Source organism: Nicotiana attenuata, unplaced genomic scaffold (genome assembly GCF_001879085.1).
Source record: "Nicotiana attenuata strain UT unplaced genomic scaffold, NIATTr2, whole genome shotgun sequence".
Taxonomy (NCBI): Eukaryota; Viridiplantae; Streptophyta; class Magnoliopsida; order Solanales; family Solanaceae; genus Nicotiana; species Nicotiana attenuata.
In genome coordinates this window covers 59,004-74,745 of record NW_017673986.1, presented here as the reverse complement: position 1 = coordinate 74,745, position 15,742 = coordinate 59,004, and the positions used below count along the sequence as shown (strand labels likewise).

General features: G+C 32.7%; 1 protein-coding gene and 1 pseudogene across 1 annotated transcript; both read left to right on the top strand.

The window, feature by feature from the left end:
- The first annotated feature begins 723 nt into the window (after positions 1 to 723).
- Positions 724 to 5,569, top strand: LOC109217774. Its single transcript, XM_019382042.1, has 11 exons — positions 724 to 873; positions 2,053 to 2,148; positions 2,477 to 2,508; positions 2,658 to 2,782; positions 2,861 to 2,945; positions 3,031 to 3,166; positions 4,383 to 4,546; positions 4,622 to 4,709; positions 4,774 to 4,968; positions 5,080 to 5,130; positions 5,417 to 5,569. The coding sequence occupies exons 1-11, from the start codon at positions 724 to 726 to the stop codon at positions 5,567 to 5,569; spliced, it is 1,275 nt and encodes a 424-aa protein (XP_019237587.1).
- A 2,072-nt stretch (positions 5,570 to 7,641) lies between these two features.
- Positions 7,642 to 14,369, top strand: LOC109217773 (annotated as a pseudogene).
- Positions 14,370 to 15,742: the final 1,373 nt, after the last annotated feature.

The window sequence follows — 15,742 nt, the reverse complement described above, 5'->3', positions numbered from 1 at the left end:
GAGCGACGAAGGGGGGGGAGGGGGGGGGAGGGACCAGACGGTTTGAAGCCAATTGTTTGAGAGAGAATATATAAGAGAATAGTTTTTTTTAGGATTTGGCTATATAGTTCCAATTATTGGGGCTATCTTTTGCCAAATCTATATCTATCTATGATTAAAAGCAGGGAAAAAAAACCTCTTATGAAGCCAAGTGGCATAATCCTAAACTGACACTTGGCACATTCAGACATGGCTCCAACTTATTAGGAAGTACACTTAGGAAGTTCAATTTTATTTTGATAAGGATTGTTCTTAGATTTTATTTACTGAAAAATAGCTTCAAAACCGTTCAAATCAAAACCGGTCAACCTTCCCTTCAAATTTCTGAATTTTTAATTGTTTAAAATTATTAAATGAACGGGGGGGGGGGGGGGTAGGGGGGGGGGGTACCGGTTCAAACTTCCCTTCATATATCTGAATTTATAATTTTTTAAAATTTTAATTAAATGAACGTGGGGGAAAATTTTACTCCACAATTTTAGGTAAAAACTTTTTACCTAAAACTAACCCTAAATTGTCTCTGCTAAATCACGATACGCTCAACTGTGTAACCCACGATTTACTATACTGGGTAGCAACTGATCAAAACTGCAAATATATATTTCTTCCACAACTTCACCTGCTTCAATTCTACTGTTCGTTTTTCTATCAAGATTTCAAGAAAACTTACGTCTTATGCAAAAGATGGCTACTCACATTGATTTCATCAAGGATATAACAATTTCAAAGATGCAATGGAAGTTGAAAGTTCGGGTTGTCCGTATGTGGGAAATACCGGATCGTTTTAATCCAGGCACTATATTCTCAATTGAATTGGTTGTACAAGATGAAAAGGTATTTTAAATATGTTATTGGCTTGCTAATTCATTATTGGTCTTCCAAATTTCAATATCATTATAGATAGATTTGATTTGCTCTTCGAAATTGTTATATGAATATTTGGTTTACTTGCAAGTGTAAAACAAGTTTATTGCCAATGTTGACCACCTGGACATCTGTAAAAACATTCTTACATAGCAGCTCAACTGTATATATACACACAGTAGGTGGACTTCACTGGATTTATTCGAAAGCATGACTTCTGTTTTCATGTTGTTCTGCTAAGGCATGTTGTCATCACATACATAGAACATTAAGCTATAAAGACTATTGGTTTATACAAAGGTTGTCTGAAAAAATTACATAACTGATGTCGACTACCTTTATTTTAAGAATGCAAAATCTAAGAATGCAGAATATAAGTTGCAGAATATAAGAATGCACAATATACATAGATTTCGACTACAAAGAATGCAGAATATAGATTTTGTATAGTTGCAAGTGTTAAACAAGTTTATTGTCAATCTTCACCACCTTGACATCTCTATAAACTTTCTAGGAATTAGCAGCCCAACTGTATATATACACACAGTAGTATATATGTAAGTAATTCAAATAATCCATCATGGAGTTGAAGATGATGTAACATATATATCCATCATGCTCTCTTCCTCAGCAGATTTGCATCTATCCTGCTAATTCAATTACTATGGTACTAATTGTGTCAATTCTCTGTTTCTATTTTGTATTGGTCCTCAAAACAGGTGTAGCAAAGAATGCAGAATATAGATTTTGTATAGTTTCAAGTGTTAAACATGTTTATTGCCAATCTCACCACCTTGACATCTCTATAAACTTTCTAGGAATTAGGAGCCCAACTGTATATATACACACAGTAGTATATATGTGAGTAATTCAAATAATCCATCATGGAGTTGAAGATGATGTAACAAATATATCCATCATGCTCTCTTCCTCAGCAGATTTGCATCTATCTTGCTAATTCAATTACTATTGTACTAACTGTGTCAATTCTCCGTTTCTCTGTTTTGTATTGGTCCTCAAAACAGGTGTTTAAATATAAAAAGGGGACAAAAGGGTTTTAAAAACAGTTTTTTGAATAGCAAAAAACAGTTTAACTTGCAAATCTGGATTTTTTTCTCTAAATAATTTGTTATTTATTGTTCTTTGTAGGGCGATCGTATACATGCTTCTATTGGCAAGTCAGTTTTGCATCTTTTCAACACAAAAATTAATGAGCTTGGATTATATCTTATGGCGAACTTTATCGTTTGACAATACAAGAAGAGGTTCAACACCACAAAACATAGATTGATGTTGACGTTTACTCAACGGACAACAGTGGCTGAAACAATTGATCCACTTTTCCCAATGAATATCTTTGATCTGCGACCATATCATCAATTGATAAATAAAGTTGATGTTAACGAGAGTGAATTATTTGATAATAATTGTTTTTTACCTTAATTTATTTTTACATGTTTTTTTTTAAATTGTTTTTTTCGTTAAATGCTAATAGTTTGATGCTACCTATTTTAACATCTTTATTTTTAATAGATTGATGCTACTTATTTTTAATTGCTTTTTTTTCCTTTAGATGTTATCGGAGAAATTGTCAATTTTAGTGAGGTACGCACGCAAAAACAAGGTGAAATTTCTAGGAAGTTTATGGATATCGAACTAGAAGATGATGAGTAAGAATAAACAAACAACCATGGATTAATGATATATTTTTTAAATACATATTCTAAAAATTATACCCTATTTCTATTTGACAGGAGGAACAAGTTATCTGCTACATTCTGGGGCGAATTTGTTGATCAAGTTATACCTCACCTTTTAACTTCTAACAACCAGCCTGTTATTGTTGTTATGCAGCTCATAAAAGCCCATAAATTTCAAGGTAACATGCAACTATTCCATTTGACATTACTTTGTTAAAGTTATTCATTACATGTTACACATAATTCTTTTTTTGCAGATTCATATTCTGTGCGCAACACTTGGAATACATCAAAGTTGTGGATTAATCCTACTTTTCCTCAATCTGACGAGTTTAAAACACGGTTAAATATATTTTAATCATATATCTACACTCATATCTATCTTTTGATGTATAGTTCTAACTGCAATCCTCATTTATAAATATAGATTACTTTCTGTTCGGGATAGTTGCTCTGAGAGGCTGACTCAAACCATCTCTCAGCAAAGTTACTCTGTTTCGGATGAGTTAGAGAAGGGCATTGCTGAAGTTAAAATAATTGCCCAATTAGTGGAGTCCGTGCAAGTGAGTTAACTCTTTTTATCTTCTTTCTTTGAATTTTCAGAAGACCATCTTTTCTATTTGTTTTCTTCTGATATTTCAGCCATTGGTTCTCCTATTTGACTGCATTAAAATGTCATTAAACATTTAGAAAATGATGAGTTTTTATATGATAGGTACTCCATCTGCATAAATATGTAGAGTTGAAATAATGTAAGTTGTTATAATATTGGATGGAACACATGCCAGATATGTTTATTCACTGAAATCGTTGGGCCTGATGTTAGTTTCTTTCTACATATTAATGCACAAAAGGGAAATATAGTAACCACTCTTATCATATTGAAAATGTACTTCAAACTTAATATGTTACTAAAATAACACTATCCTTAAACACGAACTCTTATACTTATGGAGATTCAGCTATGTTTCATATTTCATACTTAACATATATGAAATATGAAAACTCTACAAGAGGGCCTAAATTCACAGATCCTCCAACAAAAAAAACCTCCAAGGTCAGTATGTTGACCTCTTGGCATTCTTAAGAGTAGCAGCTTTAGCAGTAGACTTAAGTTGGGTGGCGCGATTAAACAAACTTTTAGGTTTAAGAGCCTTTCATCTCTTAAAGACAGTCCAGGCAGTCCCAACAGCGTGCCTTGCCATGTCAATCCCTTTGATTGCCACTTCTGCTGCCTCTTACTATATATTACTATATGGTACACAAAGAGGCCAAATCTGCAGAAGTGAAAATTCAGTCAACAAAGGCCAAATTATGTATTAAGGCACAGAAAGTGGTATCAACTATCATAAGATCAAGTGTTGTATTTATTCATTATCATTGAATTTGGATACCTGATATTCCATAAGAACACACTTAAGTACTGAACTTGCTATAAATTAAATAGATCCGTCATGAAAAAGTTAAATATTATGAGTTTATGAGCATTGTTCGATGGAAACACAAACAGATAGTATAGGTTGGTCTGCCCCTGCTCCACATTTTGTGAAATCTTCCCCTTCCGTTTTACATACAATATATTCTACTTTTCTTCGGCACTTACTCCATGCAAATCTATGCATGTCATACTTTATATGTTCACCTCTCAGATGACATATTGGTTGGCAACCATAATTTTTGTAATATAAAGTATGCAAATTATATATTATTAGTTTTTTTTTGCATATATACGCTCTCTCTATACGTCACGATTTAAAGTTTAATCATTTTATTAAACAGGAAGGTCCCTGTTGGATTGTCGCAAGTATAGAAATTTTAGAACTTGGAAAAGGATGGTCGTATGTCAGTTGCAAGAAGTGTCAAAAGAAGGTGGATAAAGTAGGAAACATTTATCAATGCCCAAACCCCAAATGCAAAAATGAAGATTACTCAGCAGTTATTAGGTAAAAGCAGCAACTCTATTTCCTTAATCCATCAAAAATGTACATTTATATCTCAAATGTTTCCTGTGCAATTAGGTACAAGCTTCAGGTTAGGGTAATGGATACTACTGGATCTGTTTTCCTATTGCTCTGGGACCGTGAAGCCATNGAAGGATTTGTTGAGGTATGTCAACTAATTATATTCATATTATTTATTTGGAAAATTCTAACGCAAAATTTCATTCTAGAATACTGGCGTTGTTGATAAGTATCCTTATCCAGTAGAGCTGAATAATGTTCTCCAAAGAAAATTCATGTTTAAGGTTATTGTGAAGAGCTCGAACATTCAATTGCAACAGGAAGTTTATAGTGTTGTTAAGCCTACGGATGATGAGCAACTGATAAGGAAATATAGTCCTGACCCACCTTCATTTGACTTAACTGTATGTCATATTTGCTTACAAACTTCATAATATATTTACATTGCAAATTTCTTTTAAACAGCATTATTTGTATCATAATTTCACACTCATTTATTTATTATTTTGTGACAGGACCCAGACTTCAATAATAATCAAGACTTTGATGGAGAGAAGGAATGCGAGGTAAATACATCACCATTTTTAATTGGCCATTTAAAATGACATAGACTTATATATCTGCAAGGATACGTTTCTGAATATAATTTCAGATCTGGAGATTTTTTTATACCTTTAAAATTTGTGAATGCTCACTTTTTCTATTCTATATGAAGCTGCAAACTCATTATTAATATTTATTAACATTATTGATTCTTCTAAATGAATTTTATTCTGGATATAAACTAATAAAGCTCTAGCAATTATAAATTCAGTAATTATTTTCACAATGGTTTGTATTTTATATATGCAGGATTCTACTGAAGAGAACGAGTTAATTGATATTGCAAAAACACCTACCAAGATAAGTTTAACTAACGCCGCAACAGTGGTTAAAGAAGATCCAAATACACAGTTGTCAGGAAATAAAATCAAGAGAGTATTTAAGAAGAAGAAAACAGCATAATGTGTTAGTAAATGTAACACATGGAGAAACCAAGAACTGTCTTATTAGTCTTATTAGTAGTTTTATTAGTAATGAACATTGTATTTTAATCATTTCAAGTTATTTATTCTCTTTCACTTTTCTGTTTTACTTAGTTTACACATTTTATACTTATGGACAACATATTTGAAGCTTTTCATGTTTCTTTTCTGGTAGTAAAGTCTGCCTATTCAACTGTGTATACTGTTTCTGGATGTACATTAATATTTTATCTCATTTCCCGATGTCAACGTATAAATAGTATAGAATGAAAATGAATTAGATCATGCTACTTCCAATAAAATTTTCAGGTTCTGCAATTTTTTTATTTCAATGACACTCATCTTATGGATGCATACAGGAATATTACAAGTACTCTCTTTATTTTTTTATAAAGATGGATTATAGTGATGACGTTCAAGGTTTATTTTTATCTTTCATTCTTGAATCGTTTATTCAACAACCTTGACGCGATCAATTAGCTCATCTGATATGCCATGGTTAACAAGGTGCATGACACCCCATTCCATAGCTGCTTTCTTCAACTCTTGGTGGCATTTCTCTCGAAGTTCCTTGTCCTTTGAGTCGATTTCTTTCAGATCAATCGTCGGCACTTGAGGTCCTTCATCTTTCTTCTCTTCCTCAAAGATGTTCCCTATGCCATTTAACTCTTCTTGTGGCCTCACATACTCTTTAGGGATGGCCTGAATTTCACTTTTAGCCAAGCTTTCAACTATTGAAGGAGTTGGAAATGTTGCACTCATCACCACCAACTCTTAATGGCTATTATCTCCCACTGAAACAGAGAAGATAGAACTGTTTTTACTCACTCCTTATGAATCGTTTATTCTCGATGAGATTTTAGAGATTACGTAATTCTTTACAGGTTCAACTGCACAAGTCTCCATTTAGTAAAATCATTATCAACTGCTTCTCATGATAAATGTGTTAACAAGAAAGCCTGTTATTTAGGGACTTGAAATGTATTATATATCAAAGAACTGTTACTTACGATATTAAATTGAAGCATTTAAATGATTATTGCATTTTTCACCCATTTATAACAATTTTTTCTTCGACTGTGCGCATGAGTGTCTGTATATATATATCCTTTCTAGCAAATTATCTCATACTTGCTCTTATTATTGACGAAACCAAAAAGATAATGTTCACGTTTTCATAATGAGTTTAAAATTACCCTCAGGTTTGTATGCCGTTAGTCATCAAGGAAGCAACAAAATCTTTTCGGGACAATCACAGGGGCTAATATTTTACCAACAGTCTAAAGAAGAACAAAATTGCTAAATTTCAAATAATATATAAATAAATTAGACTATTCTCCCATGTTTAAACGCAATTGATTTGAAAGGATATATGAAAAACACCTATTAGTAGAAGTTAATGTTAACAAATATCTGATAAAGCAGAAGGTGAATTATCGATGTGGAAAAATACAATACTGTGATTTATACTAAATATATAATTAATTAAAAGAATTACGATGAATTAAAAATTTGACATTAACAGCGAAAAAGAGGCGCCCTATATGCCCCTGTTTCATCAACTGCAGCAAACACACGCCTTTACAACTTCTTAGCCCTAAGACAGTTTCTACTCAATTTGACATGGAAGAAGAGAAAAAACTCGCAAGAAAAAATAGGATCAACATACGGAAGCAGAAACGGACGAAAATTTGTTCAGATAATAATGGTATGAACTTATATCCACTCTTTTGCAGATTTGCCTTACTGCTGCTTACACACTCTGTGCTCAATGCTTCCAAATACTATATTTCGTAACTACTCTTCTGTTATATAAGATTTTTGTTCGGCTAATTGCCTTTGAATTCGTGGTTAAGCATTACCCTGTTAAAGCTGAATTGTGCGCTTTGCTTTGTATAATAACTGTATTTGTTACTATTGTTATATTTTAAATCAAAGTCTGAAGCATGTTTTATGAAGGAATCGTATCTTACACTTTGGAAAAAGCAAACTGAATGTTTCCTGATAAAGTTATGATAAATTTTACCAATTAGTAAAATATGAATTACATAAATGCGAACTGGTACTTCTTCATGCCTATTACCAAGGCAATCTTGAATTTATGTTTTAAATAATGTACCCAGTCAAGACTGTTTTGGTTCACTTTCTCTAATCTTGATTCCAGAATAATGTATTGTTAGCAAGATGTTTTATGTGCTTTATTACGTTCCAATATGAACTGCACATAAAACAATTACACGGCTGAATGGTTATAACACGTTATCATATTGATATTATGTGTACGATGGCCCATATTTATTCATGGGATGCCTGATATATAATCGGCATATTTCTATCAGAATAATGGTAGTGCTAGACCATGCTTTTTTCAAAATAATGGTACACCTTTGTTTTAAATTTGATAATGTGTTTTGGAAGTTAACATCCTTGAAGATTTTTGGGATTTAATATCAGTGCAATTTACTTTAGTACCAACTGTTGACATTTAACATCCTTGCCCTTTAGTTGCAAGAACAGAAAACATATTCTACCAAATTCCTATTCTACAGAAACTAACATAGACATGAGATTTACACAAGTCATGGGTGAGAGAGATCGGACATTACAACTACACTATCGATTTATCCTTCTTTCTTCTGTTTTATGTTTTCATTATGTTGTTAACAAGTATTATAACTGTTCAACTGTAGATTATTTGTTGAATTTGTTGATGAGATTTTCAAATAGATTATGGGATAGTAAATCATTATTGTTTACTAAACCCATCCGTTTGTCTTCTTTGTCCTTATGATCTGCCTTTGTAAATTGCTTTTTTCTCCTCTTTTTATTTTTCCTGTTTCTTTGTTAGCCAAATATTTAATGCTAACATTGTGCCCAGCAATGTAAAAACAATTCATTTTGTTCTTTATTAATGGATCCAACTTATGTAAACTCACCATTCTTCATTTATATTTTCCTTGAATCATTTTGAAATCTTTAACTTCTGGCTTTGTATTATATATCGTTCGTGGTTATAGTTGATTTGTGTTTGTACCTGCTTGCTTATTCTACCCATAATTCCTGATTAAATCATTAAGTTTCTTTATCCTACCTTGATTTGTACTTTGCAGAACCTACGCTTTGTAACTTTAAGATTTTAGTTACCTGATTTCTATGTTTTATGGTTTACAGAGTTTATTTGTCCTGCTACTATCACAGGGGATGCATTTGGAAAAGAAAAGGCAACACGACCTTTAACAGACATAACAAACCGTCAACATTTCACACGATTACATTCTACACCTTTAGAGAGATGTGCACACGCTTCATCGTCTCAATCTCAGGCAGAATATCCAAATTTAATTCGACAGAAACATTTGCAATTTGGTTTGTCAACTTCAAAAGCGCAGACAAATTATCTTCTACCAGATTTAAATGAGCTACCCCTACTGCAAGGTTGTTATTATAAATACAATTATTAATATAAGATGAATCGTTTATTTATACTAACGACATTTTATTATGAATTATTATTAGAAATTGAGGATGTCAATATTGATGGTGATGTACCAGGTATGTTTTTAATGAATTTATTTTTTTTCTATTAAATTACACAAATAAACTACATTTATACTAATATTCAAAATAATGGTACCTTGGTTAATTAATTAACGTAATAATACGTGCAAAAATTCGCAAAAAATAATGATGCAACTGAAGATGAAGACGACTATGAAGGTATGTCTATCTTAACACAAACAATTATTCATTCATGTCCCCCTTTTCAATTTACATGGCACTTAATATGATTTTAATACTATTTTGAGCCTGATGTTGGATATGCAATTATTGACAATGAAGGTATGCATATTTATTTTTTCTATATGTATATACAATAAGTAGGCTTAGCATAACATAACGCCTTTACATTAATCTTACATTTGCTTATTTTATTCATAGAGTACTGGGATATAGGCAATCCTACATATGAATGTGAATATTGTGGTGCTTACGTCTGGTACGAAGAAAGAATCAACAAGACAATCAAAGCTAAAAAACCAGAGTTTTCTTTGTGTTGTAATCATGGAAAGATACGCCTCCCAAAGCCAAAAAAACCTCCCACAATTTTAAAAGACTTATTATTCGGATCAGGTAACAAGAAAATCTACTTTTACCATACTTCAATACTGTCTTCAATATATAAATAAATATTGCTTGACAAATAAAAAATTTTTTGTAGGTCCAAAAAGTAACCATTTCAGAGAAAATATTAGAAGTTATAACTCAATGTTTTCATTTACGTCAATGGGAGGAAAAGTTGATGCTTCTGTCAACCACACAAAGGGGCCAAGAACATTCAAATTATCTGGACAAAACTATCATCAAATCGGGAGTTTGTTGCACCCCGAAGGATCCACCCCCAAGTTTGCACAATTATATATATATATGACACAGAAAATGAAGTTGAGAATAGAATTCATGCACTGGGGTTAGTATTCAATTATTCCAAATTTATATATGCATGAATAATCTAAAAAAAAACATACATCAATTTTTTAAAACCTATTTTTATGCAGTCGTGGTGAAATAATAAGCCAACTACATGCTGAAATTGTTCAAGATCTGAAACAAATGCTTGATGAGTATAATGTTTTGACAAAGTCATTTAGAATGGTCAGAGACAAATTTCAGGAAGATACTCACTCCAATTTTAGACTCAGATTGATAGGAAAACGGAACTATGATGAAAGAAGATACAACTTACCAACAATTTCAAAGGTTGCTACTTTGGTAGTTGGAGATTTTGATGTATCTAGATGTGACAGAGACATCATCGTTGAAACCCAATCTGGACATCTACAAAGGATAAATGAGTTGAATGCTGCCTATTTAGGTCTTCAGTATCCTTTATTGTTTCTATTTGGTGAAGATGGTTATAGGGAAGACATTCCTTTAAATGGAACTGATGAATCAACTGGAGGAAGGCATTTTGTTAGCATGCGTGAATATTTTGCATACAAAATTCAAGAAAGGAATGGCGAAGTAGCAACAATTGTGAACTCAAGAAGATTATTTCAATAATTCTTGGTCGATGGATTTACAATGGTTGAATCGTCTAGGTTGAAGTATATCAGAACTCATCAAAAACAATTGCGAGCTCATATGTATAAAGGATTAGAAGATGCAGTTTTACATGGAGAGATAAATCCTTCTTCTCAAGGTAAAAGGGTAATTCTTTCTTCCAGCTTCACAGGGGGTGCAAGATACATGATTCAAAATTATCAAGATGCTATGGCAATCTGCAAGTGGGCTGGATATCCAAATCTTTTCATCACATTTACTTGCAACCCAAAGTGGCCTGAAATTAGTAGATTTGTAAAGAGTAAGGGCTTGCAAGCAGAAGATCGCCCTGACATTTTATGTAGGGTGTTCAAAATCAAATTGGATCGTTTAATAAAGGATTTGAAAGAGAAACAAATTTTTGGAGCAGTTAAATCAGGTATATAATTAATCTGTTTAATAAATTCTTATCAGATTTACTAAAACATTTTGTTTTACATATAAATTACAACCACTTACCCCAATCACAATTTATTATTTTTTGCAGTGATATATACTATAGAATTTCAAAAACGGGGTTTGCCACATGCACACATATTGCTCTTTCTTCATAATAAATATCCAAATGTTGGAGACATAGATCAAATTATTTCAGCAGAAATACCTGATGAATCGGTCGATGCATATTATTATAAGGCCGTGAAGAATTTCATGATGCATGGCCCGTGTGGATCTGCTAGAAAATCGTCTCCTTGCATGCGTAATGGTAGATGTATAAAACACTTTCTAAAGAAGTTTGTACAAAATACCACAATTGATGAAGATGGATATCCTATTTATAAAAGAAGGGACAATGGTAGAACTATCAACAAAGAAGGTATTGAATTGGATAACAGGTACGTGGTGCCACACAATAGATATTTATTATTGAAGTATGGCGCACATATAAATGTTGAATGGTGCAATCAATCTCGATCAATCAAGTACTTATTTAAGTACGTTAATAAGGGTCATGATCGTGTGACAGCAACTTTTTCTCAAAGTGTGCATGAGGAAGACTCATCGGCTATTGATGAAATAAAAATGTATTATGATTGTCGATACATATCACCGTGTGAAGCTGCTTGGAGAATTTTTAAATTTCCAATTAACCATAGAGAACCTTCGGTAGAAAGACTTTCTTCATCTACCAAATGAACAAACAATTATTTTCTCTGATGATGATCCAATTGATGAAGTTGCCAATAGACCAAGTGTTAAGGAATCAAAGTTTTTAAGCTGGTTTGAGGCAAACAATACATATGAAGAAGTAAGAGAATTAACCTATGCGGAATTTCCTCTTAAATTTGTGTGGAATAAAAAACTAAAAAAGTGGGAAAAAAGAAGAAATTCTGCATTTTCAATAGGGAGAATATTTTTTGTACCGCCTGGAAGTGGAGAGCAATATTACCTTCGAATGTTGTTGAATGTTATTAGAGGACCTAAGTGTTATGAGGATTTACGCAGAATCAACAATCACGAACATTTAACTTTTAGAGATGCATGTTATGCACTAGGTTTATTAGATGATGACAAAGAGTATGTCGATGCCATAAAGGAGGCAAGTAACTGGGGAATGCCATCATATCTTAGGCAATTATTTGCTATGTTACTATTATCCAATTCAATGTCACGGCCAGAATGTGTTTGGGAGGCAACATGGATTTTATTATCAGATGATATCTTACATGAAGAAAGAAGAATATTGGATAATCCAGGTATACAATTTTACCTTCTATTTAACATTTTTATATTAACAAATTTTACAAATATTTTTACAGTATTCTTGCATACAAATTAAATCTTACTCTAATCTACGATCGACATTTAGGCTTGCAAATTCTGATTGATTAATTTTTAATATATTTTGTTGGACAGATAATCGATGTAGCCTTGCACTGAAGTAAAGTAACATTATTTTGCTTTTACTATTTCTTAAGGAAATTATTTTCGTCTTATCTTTATATGACTCATGACAACTATATATTTATGTTATCAATTAATTAATTATATACTTTGTTATTTTAGAGGCTGAGCTAACAAACGATGAAGTAAAGAATCGTTGTCTACAAAAGTTGGAAAATTTGTTGAAAGGTTGCGGAAAAACGTTATACGATTTTTCAACAATGCCAAGACCGGTTTTCAATGCAGAGGAAATTGACAATACCAATACACTAATCTGTGAAGAATTGCATTACAATAGGTGCTCTTTGTCTAAGGAACATGAAGAATTATTGGTTAAATTGATAATGGAGCAAAAGTTAGTTTATGACAGAATTATCAAAGCAGTGCATGAGGACAAAGGTGGATTCTTCTTCTTATATGGTCATGGAGGAACCGGGAAGACATTTATTTGGAAAACTTTGTCTTCTGCCATAAGATCTAGAGGAGATATTGTGTTAACAGTTGCGTCCAGTGGAATAGCATCTCTTTTGTTAGCAGGAGGTCGAACAGCTCATTCGAGATTTGCAATCCCACTCAATGCAACTGAAGATTCAACATGTAATATCAAACAAGGTACTCCTTTATCAAAATTGATTGTCAAGACAAAGTTAATTATATGGGATGAAGCACCAATGATGCATAGATATTGTTTTGAAGCTCTAGACAGAACTCTAAGAGATATTCTTAGATTTAAAGATGCATCCAATTTAGATCGACCATTTGGAGGAAAAACGGTTGTTCTTGGTGGAGACTTTAGACAAATACTTCCAGTCATTCCAAAAGGTACTAGACAAGATATTGTTAACGCTGCCCTTAATTCTTCATATTTGTGGAATCACTGTCAAGTCTTAAAGCTAACAAAAAATATGAGGTTGGAAGGAAATCAGGTGGATTCACATTTGAATGATCTAAGACAATTTTCTGATTGGATTTTAGCAATAGGTGATGGTATGATTGGAAATTCTGTTGATGGTATTGATAAAGTTCACATCCCTGATGATCTTATCATAAATAATTCTGGCGATCCAATTTCTGCGATTGTGGAAAGTACATATCCAGATTTTTTAACTCATTGCAGTGATATAACATACCTGCAACAAAGAGGAATTCTTACTCCCACTCTTGACATGGTTGAATCAATCAACGAATACATGGTATCACTAAACCAAAGTGAACCAAAAACATTTTTTAGTTCCGATACAATTTGCATGTCAGACGATGCTTTTACAGGTTTGGAACACGTACATACACCTGAATTCCTAAACACTATTAAGTGTTCTGGAATTCCAAATCATGTTATCACTTTGAAAGTGGGTGTCCCAGTGATGTTATTGAGAAATATAGACCCATCTTCAGGGCTATGTAATGGAACAAGATTAATCATCACTAGACTCGGAAATCGGGTTATCGAAGCAAAACTATTATCGAAAAATATGGCTGGACAAAAGGTCTTCATTCCGAGAATGTCATTAACTCCATCTGATGCAAGAATACCTTTTAAGTTCCAACGAAGACAATTTCCAATAGTTGTATCCTTTGTAATGACGATAAACAAAAGTCAAGGACAATCTTTATCTCATGTCGGGTTATATTTGAAGAAATCGGTCTTCACACATGGGCAGCTTTACGTTGCTCTATCACGGGTTACAAAAAGAAAGGGATTAAAGATTTTGGTTTATGACGATGATGGAGAAATTTCAAATGAAGCAATAAATGTGGTTTACAAAGAGGTTTTCCGTAATTTACTTGGACAATGAAAGGAAATCTGATCTGAAAGTACATATCATTTTTGGTTCTCATGCTTCTGTCTTTGCTAAACCATATTGGAAATAAACTTCAGAAGCAATAGCTCACAACTTCAATTGGTATGCTTATCTGTTATCTCATCATCATTAGTTTTTACTATTTTGAGAAACTTTGAAGTAAATAATTTTTAACGTTTAGATATACTAACAAAGAACTCGCAAAGTTATATTTCTTCCACTTATACACGGTACTTCAATTCTAATATTCCTACTGCTGTCAATTGATTTCAAGATAACTTAGGGCTTATGCAAAAGATGGCTACTCACATTGATTCCATCAAGGATATAACAATTTCGAAGATGCAATAGAAGTTGAAAGTTCGGGTGGTTCGTCAGTGGGAAGTTGCGAATTGTTACAATTCAGACACTAATTTGTCCATTGAATTGGTTATACAATATGACAAGGTATTAAAAATCAATTTCTTTTACTTACTAATTTGTCCATTGAATTGCGTCTCTATTTTTAAGTAGCAAAATCTGCAATTGTTGTTACGCTCTTCACGCATTTCTAAAGATACTTTCTCGATTTGTTGTACAAAATTACAATATACTACAACAATTCAATTTTAAGTCTTACAATATTTTCATTGCCACAGTATATATAAATATATGTTGGTTTCCTTATTTGGTTGCACTGTTTTGGTACTTACTCATTCTCTCTTTGTCGCTGTGTTTTTTCTCTCATTCAGTTTCAGAAAAAGCTTATTTACTGTCATTGCTTCAGTGTTTTTGCACCTCTGCACATGTTGTCCCTGTTCATTCCACTTTTTCCTTATTCTTTTACATTATTTTATGCTCTTAACTTTTTGGCTATTTTCCTAATTTATGCCTTCTTTATAATCTCTACCTGTTTTATCGAAACATTTTTGAAATTACCATCTTCTATTATTACCAGACATAAAATATCAAAAATGCCGTTCTCCGCTGTTAAGTTATGAGTTGTTCGTTATAAGTTCAACTATATGTATGTATTTAATGTGATTTCTTTGAAGGCCGATCGGATAAAATCTTCTATTGCCATGTCCGTGCTACATCTTTTCAAAACACAACTTAATGAGTTTGTATTATATGTTATGGCCAACTTTATCTTTTGTGTAACGACCCGGCCGGTCGTTTTTGGAATTTACGCCCCGATCCCCCATTAACTGCTTTCCCTAAGTTCATTTCTGCTATTTTGGTTTGCCGGGACGTTCGGTGTTGAGTTTTGGAAAGTTTTGGGACACTTAGCCCCTAAATGAGAGCTTAAGTGTTGAAAAGTAGTCCGTAGTCGGAACAGTATGAAGACGGCCTCGGAATGGAAATCCGATGGTTCCGTTAGCTCCGCT